The sequence below is a fragment of the Panicum virgatum genome, chromosome 5N (assembly GCF_016808335.1).
Source record: "Panicum virgatum strain AP13 chromosome 5N, P.virgatum_v5, whole genome shotgun sequence".
Classification (NCBI taxonomy): domain Eukaryota; kingdom Viridiplantae; phylum Streptophyta; class Magnoliopsida; order Poales; family Poaceae; genus Panicum; species Panicum virgatum.
In genome coordinates, this window is record NC_053149.1 from 3670032 (window position 1) to 3681245 (window position 11214).

Sequence of the window (11214 nt, forward strand, 5' to 3'; positions counted from 1 at the left end):
CGCTCTTATGTCAGTATTGACAGGAAGAAACGGTACACTGAGAATGATTGGCGTGTCAAACACGCACAGCCACTGGCACAGTGGGAACAAAGGCAAAGGATGCATCCGGAAAGTGGACTGGCACATAGGCACAACCATTACAAGGAGTACCTTCGGTGGCTTCATTCAGTGGCTAGAGTTTCAGTCAAGCCACCACAATCCACTGAACCTATAGAAGACCACGCGGACACCGACGATGATGATGACATCATCGATGCGTACGATGATATCACTCGTGGAGGAGTTCAGCCCGAACGGGGCCCTTTGCAGAACTACATCGTACATCACGCTCTTTGTTTGACATTTCCTTACGTTTGCACATTTTCAATTATTTTTGGACTAACTGAATTGAAATAGGCACAAGAACTCGGACGCCTCCATGTTATATATTTTTGTGCAGGCACCTCAGGATGCACCGGCTTCTCCTCCGCGTCGCCGACAAAGGCGTTCTCATGACCACACCGACGTTGGTAGCGCGAACGTGCTCACAACAGTTCCTGGAAGGCAACGGCGGCCCACCGACCCTTTCAGCCCTGCCGAGTGTGGACGGCGCCGTAGATGAAGGAGCACCGACACTTTGTTCCTAGATGTATTGTAAAAATGCTACCTAGAACCTATTTGTGCTTGTCATGAACTATTTGTGCTTGTCATGAACTATTTGTGCTTGTCATGGACCACTTTAGGTTGAGATGGACAAGATCCTTGTAATGGACTACTGTAGGTTCTAATGGACTATGTGCTTGTGTGCTGACGGCTCTCTATCTCTTTATTGGTTGGTTTGAATTTATGTTAGTACAAGCCCCTCTTGCTGGCGAGAGAGCTTGAGCACCAGCAGCAGAAGCAAGCAGCAGCGAGAGAGCAGCAGAAGCAAGCACCAGCAGCAGAAGCAAGGCAGAGCATCAAGGTAGCTAGCTGGCGAATTCTGTGCTTGTCGCGCCACTCCGGGTGGCGCTACAAAGCTAATCTGTCGCGCCACTGGGAGTGGCGCGACCAAAAGGACCTGCCACGCCACCAAATGAAAAATGCAGTCCTTACTGGGCTTGGGCACACAATGGCACAGCAGAGTAGGCTTGTCGCGCCACTCCGGGTGGCGCTACAAAGCTACTCTGTCGCGCCATTTGGAGTGGCGCGACCAAAGGGAGCTGCCACGCTACCAAGTGAAAAATGCAGTCCTTACTGGGTTTGGGCACACAATGGCGCGACAGAGTAGGATTGTCGCGCCAACACCACTGGCGCGACAGATGCCCTGGCGGCCCGACAGTGTGGCCACGCTGGCGGCCCGAGCCAGCGCTGCGCCACGACGGCGATGACGTGGCCCTCACTGTCGCGCCACATGCACTGGCGCGACAAGGCTGTCGCGCCATGCGGGCTGGCGCGACAAGGTCAATATCCTGGGCCCGCACCGGCCTCTTCTCCCCTACCCTCCCTTTCTTTCCCTCACTCCTCCCCGACCAGAGCAATAGCAGGTCGTCGCCGCCGGCCGCCCCACCCCCCAGATCCCTCCAAATCTGGCCTTTGGGGGGGGGGGAGTTGGGGGAAACGTTCCCCACCCTTCCCCGAAGGTATTGCTCCCATTTTTTTCCTCCTTTAATCGTGCACATTTGTAGATATTAGGGATTCTTGGTGATTAGGGTTTGGTTCTTGATTTGAAAAATAATATCGTAGTTGATAGTTTTCTCATGATTAGGGCTTTCTCATGATTAGGGCTTTGGATGATTAATATGACTATATAGTCCCACAAGCAGTAAGCAAGGTGATACTGAATCACTGAACTTGCTTCCACAAACAAAACCACATATTTAGACTTCATAGCACACTGATTCAGAAGAAAGGGGGTGAAACAAACTAGTGAAATACAACAGCAGGCTTCAGTATTTAATTTCATATTTTTCAAGTGTACATGTGCTTTAACTAATAGGATTGCTTAGAAATTCGGCTTCTACATGCAGTTCCATTTTTTAAAAAAAACTGTCATGCAGTTCCATTTCTTTTAAAACTGTCATGCAGTTCCATTATACACAACTCCAATAATTAATTTGTGCCAGTTATTCTCCCAACTCAGTTATTTTATTCTTCAGACTCAGTTATCCTTGTCTGACCACTCAGTTATTCTGGTATGCGGCCTCAGCTATCCCCCCTCCCAGGCGCCTCCTCCAAATCCAAGACCGTGGGGAGGCCACCTCCACCACCTCCTCCACATCGGGCGAATCCGGTACCCCAGATCTGTACATGCATTTCTAATCATCGCATTCTACCTACAACAACATCAGCAAACCCAGATCCACAGGTGAAATTTGTCTGTGTTTGCTTTGGTGGAGCCATTCAAATATCAAAGTTCTCACCAAATCCTATGACATTACTGAAGTTCTCCAAGATGATTAGCTGGTTAGGTGAGTGTCTGCCCTATAGCAACTGTGCGACCCATGTCAGCTGCTTCTCCAGCACCAACCACGACAACCCCGTCGTCACCATCAACTACTATGGCAATACTCCAAGAGAAGGAGAAAGTAGTGGTCACGGTAGCCAGCTGGAAGGAGGAAGCCAAGGTCGCGGTAGCCAGCAAGATGTTTTGCTGGGTCTTATATCGATGTAATTGCTGGAAAGGTCTTGTGAGATGGATTTCTGTTGCCTGATCTGTATGCATGTACATCTAGAGTATCGGTTTGCATGCTACAGAGTATGTGATTTGTTATAGACTTGTTTGGTGATACTTGTGAGCTTGGTGGTGGACTTGGTTTGATTTGTGGACTTGTGATGATATCTGTGTACTATATGTGTGATATGTGGACTTGTTTGGTGATATATGTGATATTTGAGATATTTGTGTGATATATGTGATATTTGAGCGATATGTGTGATATATGAGGTGTTTGATTTGCAGGAGCTGAAACGAAAAATAAAAATAAAATTGAATTTTAGACAGCTTTTGCCGAGTGTTTTGGCTAAAACACTCGGCAAACAGGCCCTTTGCCGAGTGTTTTGGCCAAAACACTCGGCAAATCTGGGTGCCGAGTGCCATCACTTTGAATTTTTTTATTTTAAACCTGGGCCCCAACCAGGACTACGCCGTGTGTCAAAATCTAGGCTCACGGCAAACCTTTCCACTTCGCCGTGTGCCCAGGGCCCGCGGTGCACGGCGAAGTTTCTAATCTTCGCCGTGTGTCACACGGCTGGCACACGGCGAAGTTGACCCCGCCGCTGTAAACTCCGGCCGACGCCGTTTGTGACCTTTATTTCGCCGTGTGCCACGAATAATACACGACGAATGTGTTCGCCGTGTGCCCGATATTTGACACACGGCGAACACTCTCTTCGCCGTGGTAGCGGCTGCCGTCGGCGCTTCGCCGTCGGCCTCCCAAGGCGAAGTTTTCTCCGGCGTCCAGCCCCGGTATTTGCACGCAGTCGTTGTGCAGGCACCAGTGCACGCAGTCGTTGTGCAGACAGAGTAGGCTTGTCACACCAACACCACTGGCGTGACAGATGCCCGCTGTCGCGCCATTGTGTGCCCAAGCTCAGTAAGGACTGCATTTTCACTTGGTGGCGTGGCAGTTCCCTTTGGTCGCGCCACTCCCAATGGCGCGGCAGAGTAGCTTTGTAGCGCCACCCGGAGTGGCGCGACAAGCACAGAATTCGGCCAGCTAACTACCTTGCTGCTTTGCCTTGCTGCTCCCTCTCGCTGCATGCTATTTACAACAAGATTTCAAATTCAAAGTATTTTCGTAATTTGTTCGCATAAATGCTTATCGACATTTGTTGCACCTATGATTCGGACACCGAAACATATTCTAATTAAAAAAACATTTAGCATGGACATCGCTCAAAAATTCAAAACCAACAAATTCGCAATAGAACAGTCTTGAACAAATGTTGCTCCAAATTTTGAAATCTATAACTTTCATACACAGTTAACACAATTCAATGCTATTTTCTAATTCTCTTGCATAATTTTTCAAATTTGAACAAAGATATACTTAAAAAAGTACTCAATATTCAAAAGATCTAAAATATTTCCACTTTCAAATTCAACGTGCTTTGGCATTCATTTTCAAATAAAAATATTTATAAGATTACGGTGCGCAATTGTTAAGTTTACACGCGGGTCATGCCACAACAATTTTTGCATCTACAGTTGCGATTGTAATCTAAAACAGTTGTTCAATAATGGAGATGACCCATTATTAAATTGCACACGATACAAACTAAATAAATTCTTAATTTCATAACCATACAATGTTCGAAAATACAAATAAAGTTTCATACACATACGACAACCACATGAATAGGTAAAGCACATAAATAGTCCAGCAATAAAAAAAGTCCGTCACACACATAATCCAATCATATATAGAGTCCATACAATTATAAATAAAACAAGCTAATCAGAGTCGCCTTCAATCAAAAGCTCTCCCCAACCATCATCATCATCATCATCTCCATCATCTTGGACTACAGTTTTCCCCTCTCTTACCTCAATTTGGGACACTATGACTTCTACTTCATCTGCATTCATTGACCACCACTCGTCATCATCTCCATTATCAGTAACGTGGTCATGCTCAGAAGCACTCTTCCCTTTGTCCTGCACTGCACTGTTCCCTTGATTATCGACTACAGGTGTGTCCACTGCTTTTCCTTTCCTGTCAGACGGGTGATCCTGGGCAGGTAAGTCTCCTACAAGTGCCTTCATTGCCTCCATTTGAGTAGCTCTAACACCCAAAACCTCCGTGCTCGCGGATGACACGTCCTTCTCAACGTTGGGCACCTTGTGTGGCAGATCGGCAACTAGGGCCTGCATTGCCTCCATCTGAGCCTCCTGAGCTAAATCCTCCATCTTTTCCATTTCTTCCATCCTTTTGTTAGCCTCCAATTTCTGAAAATATTCTTCCCATGAACCCTTTGGGTATTTAGCTTCCGGATCAACAGTAAAACCTTTTTTTGCTATTTCCTCCCTTAACCTCTGCCTCTCCATCTCCTCCTCCTTCTCCTTCTTCTCATAATTTGCCAAAAGCTCCCTATCTGTGAGGGGCCGTGGGTACTTGCTTCGGTTCCTCCTCCAATAAACAATGCAATCCTCAAGAGTCGCCTTTTCTGTTGTCTTTTTTCCATACTCACGCCGTAGGTATTGGAGTACAGGCCCTGACAGAAATGACTCAAGGGGCAAAGTAACTTGGTAATCCTTCCTTATCTTCAGTTTTCTATTTAAAGTGTCTCGAGATTTCCAAGGCTCTTTTGTTCTGCCCAATTGCAACATTAGCTCATACCGGCCTTCGAACCACTCCCAATCACATGTCCTTCCATCCTGAAAAATTATTGAGAGCCAAACATTCAGAAATATTAATATACCAAATACTAGCACAATGACAGAATAATAAGGAGTTTCAACTTTGTGGTTAATATACGAACCCAATACTCTCCGTAGCTATTGCCACAGTAATATCCGTAGCCAAGCTCAGAAGGAACTACGCCTTTTGTGGCCAGGATACCACACTTGCATCGAAGACTAGGAGTAGTTGTACATGGCCATGGCTTCTTCCCACTCTCAAATTCTCGCACTTCCTCTTCTATCGGCCAATGAGATCTAGGACCATAAATATACTCATTGAAGTCACATGCCGGCCATCCATCCTGCATGACACATAACATTAGCGAGCATCTACTCCTGCAAAATTAAAGAATCAATGCTACGCTACATGACACTTAATCTAGTCTTTAGCGAGCATCTAAAAAAGGGAGTGAACTTTGGAGGGACACCAATACTAGGCCTTTGAAGTTTGGCACGAACACCGCAATGACATTTGGGAGGATTGTTCACACGATATATAACAGCTTCTTGCTTCTCTTCCTCTGTTAAACGATGAGATATTAGGGGATATACCTTCGGGGAAGGGTGGGGAACGATTCCCCGTACCTTTTCCCCTCAAAAAATCCGATTTTGGGGGGGATCTGGGGGGTGGCGGCGGCCGGCGGCGACCCTAGACGCGCTGTGGTCGGGGTGGAGCGAGGGAAGGAAAGGGAGGGTGGGGGAGAAGGGGCCGGCGGCCCAGGACATTGGCCTTGTCGCGCCAGCCCGCATGGCGCGACAGGCTTGTCGCGCCAGTGCATGTGGCGCGACAGGGAGGGCCACGTCATCGCCGTCGCAGCGCAACGCTGGCTCGGGCCGCCAGCGTGGCCACACTGTCGCGCCACATGCACTGGCGCGACAGAGGGTATCTGTCGCGCCATGCGGGCTGGCACGACCAAACGGGCTACACCCTGCAAAGCCCAAACAGGCAACGCCCTGCAAATAAAAACCAATACGGGTTAAACTTAAAATATTATTAAAAAAAGTTAAAAAAAAAACCACTTCGGATAAGGATCACGGCGAGTGCAAGTCCAAAGAGAAGAGAATCCCATTCCCATGAAATGGAACACCACCAGCGGCTTCAAACCGCATAAACAAGGCCTGATCACACATTTGGCCATTTGGGGCACATGATAGGTGGTGCATAAAACCTCAATATTACCCAGGCTTTTGCCACCAGCATGCATGTTTTTCAGGTGGAATTTTCACTGGTTCTGCCAACAAATTCCCATGAGGCGGTTTATTTCCTACACGAATTTGGATCTTAATTATATTTGCCTTTCACCAGCCTAAACTGGAGCTTCTTTGCAATAGCAATCTATCCTTCCTTCTCCCAAGCCCCACATCCCCCCCAACATTCAAGTCTTCTGTTCCCGGCAGACTGCCCAGTGTATGTGCGCGCCTCGGCAATCATGTTGCTCCATTCGTGAATATACAGCACTTCCGAACCTTTTGATTCCAGCCTTACTATTGGATCCTAATATGCCGCAAGGCATGCATTCTCATGTCAGTCGCTGGACTACAAGAGAATTCCTTGCGCAAGTGATACTAGGTTCATTAGCCCTCGGAAATTTTTACTCCGTGGCAGGTTGCTGAGCTTGGGCAGAAGTAGGGGTTGTTTTCCTGCCAAAGGTCATTGATTAGCAAGAGCAGATTCTCTTAGAAGACTTCAAACATATAGTACAGATCAAGAATGCTTTACTGGATGCTTGAGCGCAGCTCATCAGCAATATGTTGTGAAGAGGCGCCACTTGTGAAGCCTAATTGAAACATCAGTTGCTCTAACCGCTTGAAATTTGTGAGGTAAAGGTATCCAATCTAACAGAAAATGACACCAAGAATGTGAGGAATAATGCTTAATACTGAGGAGTAGAACACACATTACAGCTTAGAATAGAATAATATACACAGTTGAAGAGTATCACGCACCAGTGTTTCTAGTGAAGATGCCCGATTGTAGACTGCAATTCCTGCACGCTTTCTGGTGCGAGTTTTGCTGCTAACAATATTCCTCCCCCAACGAAGTATGTCCCTACAAAATGTGATTAATCAAGTAACTCAAATTGCATCTTAAAGAATCATTTTTAATAGGCTCGAGGCCCTGGATAATGTGAAGAGATACAGCATTTGCCCCAAATCACAAATGATAACTTGTAAATACCATGCCAGTCTTGACAAATGGCAAAGTGCTAATAGTCCGTATAACCGCAGTCATACATATTAAGATTACAGAACAACATTTCTTATAGAAATTGTACGCAGTCTTGCAGATAGTGTTGCATGAATTATAAGATAAGATTTTTTTTGCTTCACCTTTCTTCTTGAGTTAGGAAATCCTCTCCAAGAAGCTTGTTCAACAAAAGATCCTAAGCAAGGAAAAAGGCAATTGTAATGAAAAGGTCTTTGAACAACATATTTAGAAAGCCGAACTGGAAAACAACAAATAGAGTGAATAGTTTTCGGAATTCTGGAATTTCTAACCATATAACCACAAGTTATATAGGAAAGAAGATACAACGATAACCCATGATACAAATGCTTAACATTAGTACATCATAGATTTTACTTTTTCGCATATCATAACAATTAATATATGCTGAGTTTAGCGAATAAAAAAGGAGAAGCAAGCCCAGACCTGTGATTCACACTTTACAACATCCATCACACGTTTGTTGTACTCATTGATGCTTAGAGGTGGAAAGAAGAAGTGCCTCCGAGCATAAAGCTATACACAGAAAGAGAAAGAATCAGATCTTCTACAGCAAGCAAGAGTGAACTTGACAACTAAAAACACGGTAATAGTAATCAGTGTGCATGTGTTTGGCCTGATTCTCACTTCATATATGCAGTCTCCCAAGTAAGCCATTGATGCAGAATTGTAGAGTGATCGGGGTTTCTTCACCTCTGGTGGTGGTGGCAACCACCATTTCTCAAAGCCCATATATGTGCTCTTCTTTACTCCTCCTGTATCTGTGTATCAACCAAACTAATCGGTAATCGCAGATCAACCTTCGAGCTTATGATGAGGAATGATTGCAAAAAGACACACTATCAACCATTGAACGCACTGGATTAGTTAGTTCCCATCAATCTTTTGCTGACAGGGAGTGGCAAATAGCGAAAGGATGCCTAGCCAGATAGGTTAGGTGGCCTCAGTAGCACTCCTCAGGTCCTGGGTTCGACTTCCGGTGGGAGCGAATTTCAGGCTGAGGTTAAAAAAAATCCCCTCGCCTGCCTACACGCCAAAGAACATGGAAATAGGTCCCGGCTCACCCCGGCCCGCTCTCACACGGGTTACAGTATGGGTTACGGCGCCCATGTGTAAGGATGGGGCAGGGGTTCGGAGGTTTTCTCGGCCTACGTGAGAGGTCTTCTTCTTACATTAATGCCCGGGGGGCGGCTTGCCCCTCGCAGGTCGAGTTTTTTTTTTGACAGGGAGTGGCAAATAACGTTTACAATATCTTTCAGTTTTGCAGAGGTGCAAACTTGGGGAGAATCGTTGGAAATGCTAACGATTGTTCAGCAGACTGATGCTAGAGGCATGAGGTTTATTTGGGGACTGAACCAAACAGTGAAGTACCTACAGATCACTCTGTAGTCTGACTAGTTCGAGCTTATGGTAAATACACACATGCAGGATAATACAAAGTGCTATGAAACTGGCCATAGCTGAGAATTCTGACCATATAAGTTTTTTTTCTACCAGACTGCCCAATTGCTAGAACTTCATGTATAGAGGCCTGTGCTGATCTAAGCTGGTGCTCCCAGCAATTACGAGGTTAACCCGGTAACCCCCTTGTTCCATCCCTGAGTGCCTGTATAACTATTTCTGCTATTATTTTGAAGGCAAAACTATTTCTGCTATTACAGTACCTATCAAAAAAATCAGCCAATCAACTTATATTTTCTCTTCTCATTGAAACGACAATCCTCCTGTCAGACTTACCGTTTCAAACCCAGTAGCTCATAACCATTTGGGGCTATTCCCCTGAAGCCATTATAAAAATTCTCAATTCCATATTCACCACTAAAAAAATTCGAGCTCCTATCCAACCACTAGTCTAATTTTCTCTAGACTTCCATACCATTGCCGTCCAACTCCGTCATGTTGACTGTCAGTCAGACTCGATTTGAGCTATCAGGGGAAGAGAAAATGTCCGTTTTACCCCCTCCTCACCGAAACAACGACGTCGGCGTGCGTGCGTGCACGTCGCGGCCGCCGACCCGCGCCTGTTCCTCCCTCTCGCGCCAGGACTACAACTCGCCGGCCGGAGGAGCTGCTCGCCCCCGCCCGCCTCGCCGGCCGGAGCAGCAGGTCGCCCCCGCCCGATTCGCCGGACGGAGCTGCGCGCCCCTGCCCGATTCGCCGGCCGGAGCTGGAGCTCGCCCTGCCCGATTCGCCGGCCGAAGCGTGCGGGCCCCGCGTCGCCTCGCTGCCGGCACAGGGGAGAGAGGGAGGGCCAGGCCCCTGCTGGCCGGAGGGAGGCGGCCGCCGCTCGTCGAGCGCGACACCCAGGCCAACTCCGCCACGGGCCGCTTCAGCATGGCTCTAATCCATGGCTCCCCCAGGCCTCGACGACGGAGCAGGAAATGACGGTGGAGCGCCCCGCCACCAGCGGAGACGACGGCGCATGGTGCAGAGGCGAGGAGCACCACAGAGGCCGGCCTGAGGCGGCAGCCGAGGCACGCGCGGTCGACGACGGCCCGATGCGGTGGGGGTCCACGTACGCTGACGGCGAGGACTCCGCGGAGCCGGCGTCGCCCGCTGCGGCGAGCTCCTCGACTGACGCACGCGCCGCGGCCTGCTCCGACAGCGCCCTCGCTTGCCACGCCGCCGCCTCGCCACGGAGGCGGACGAGCCGCTCCTCCAGCTCGACGCCGCGCCGCGCCAGGCTCCGGAAGGCGCTGCCGGCCGCCCGTGACGGGGTCGGACGCGGTGGAGGAGGACGCGGCCGTGGCGGAAGTCGAGGGGGCGCGTGAGGCCGCGGTCGAGGTAGGGGGAGAGGGGCGCCGCCGTGGCGGGGGTGAGGCGTCCGGTGGACGGCAGACGAGGGCCGCGCGGAGGAGGCTCGCGGGCTCATCGGGAGGGAGGCGGAGGAGGATCTCGCCAACGAGCTCGGACATCAGTTCCGGCGGCGGCGGCGGCGCCATGGTCCGGCGCTATGGTGCGGCGGCGCCATGATTTGGGTGGGGATTGAACGGGGCAGGCAGGCCAAGGGGTACTGCTGACGTGTGGGGCCCACTTGTAAGAGGGGCAAAAATGACATTTTAAGCTGCCGTTAGCTGCCGTTCCCCGAAAAGCTAAAGGCAGTGGCACTCAGGACATCAAAAATTTGGAGTAGTGGTTGGTATGGCGCTGCAACTTTTTTAGTGGTGTATATAGAATCGAGAACTTTGATAATAGCTTCAGGGGAATAGCCTCTAACCATTTACTACAGCAGCAGGCAACAGAGAACGCAAAAGCTTTAGGCGGCCAGGCAAAGCGTCGAGCACGAGGTGAGGACACGAGAGGGTACCTTGACCCTCGCTGGAGCGCGCGAAGAGGTCGGCGTGGGTCGGAGGAGGCGGGCGGGCCGGGGTCGTCGTGGTCGCCGGCGGCTTCGGCTTGGCCTTGGAGGGCTTGGGCACGGCCACGGTGATGGCGCCCGGGTTCATGTCCCAGGCGGCGCAGACTTGTAGGCGTGGGCGGGCGCGGGGGTGGTGCGTAGCCATGGTCATGGTCGCCGCCGCGGTCGCCATTGCTGCTGCCCGCGCTCTCACCGCCGTCGCGAGCAAGGATTCAGGATAACACAGAAGATCTTTTCCCCCATTTTCCTCCGTGGCACGGGCGGGCC

General features: G+C 49.4%; 1 protein-coding gene and 1 pseudogene across 1 annotated transcript; both read right to left on the bottom strand.

Moving 5' to 3' along the window:
- Positions 1–4222: 4222 nt before the first annotated feature.
- LOC120673793 lies at positions 4223–6234 on the bottom strand. The gene is made up of 2 exons (XM_039954797.1): positions 5443–6234; positions 4223–5338 (listed from the first exon to the last, which is right to left on the bottom strand). Exons 1-2 carry the CDS (start codon positions 5680–5682, stop codon positions 4415–4417), a joined length of 1164 nt encoding a protein of 387 aa, XP_039810731.1. The 5' UTR covers positions 5683–6234; the 3' UTR covers positions 4223–4414.
- Positions 6235–6417: 183 nt separating this feature from the next.
- LOC120673794 lies at positions 6418–11206 on the bottom strand (annotated as a pseudogene).
- Positions 11207–11214: the final 8 nt, after the last annotated feature.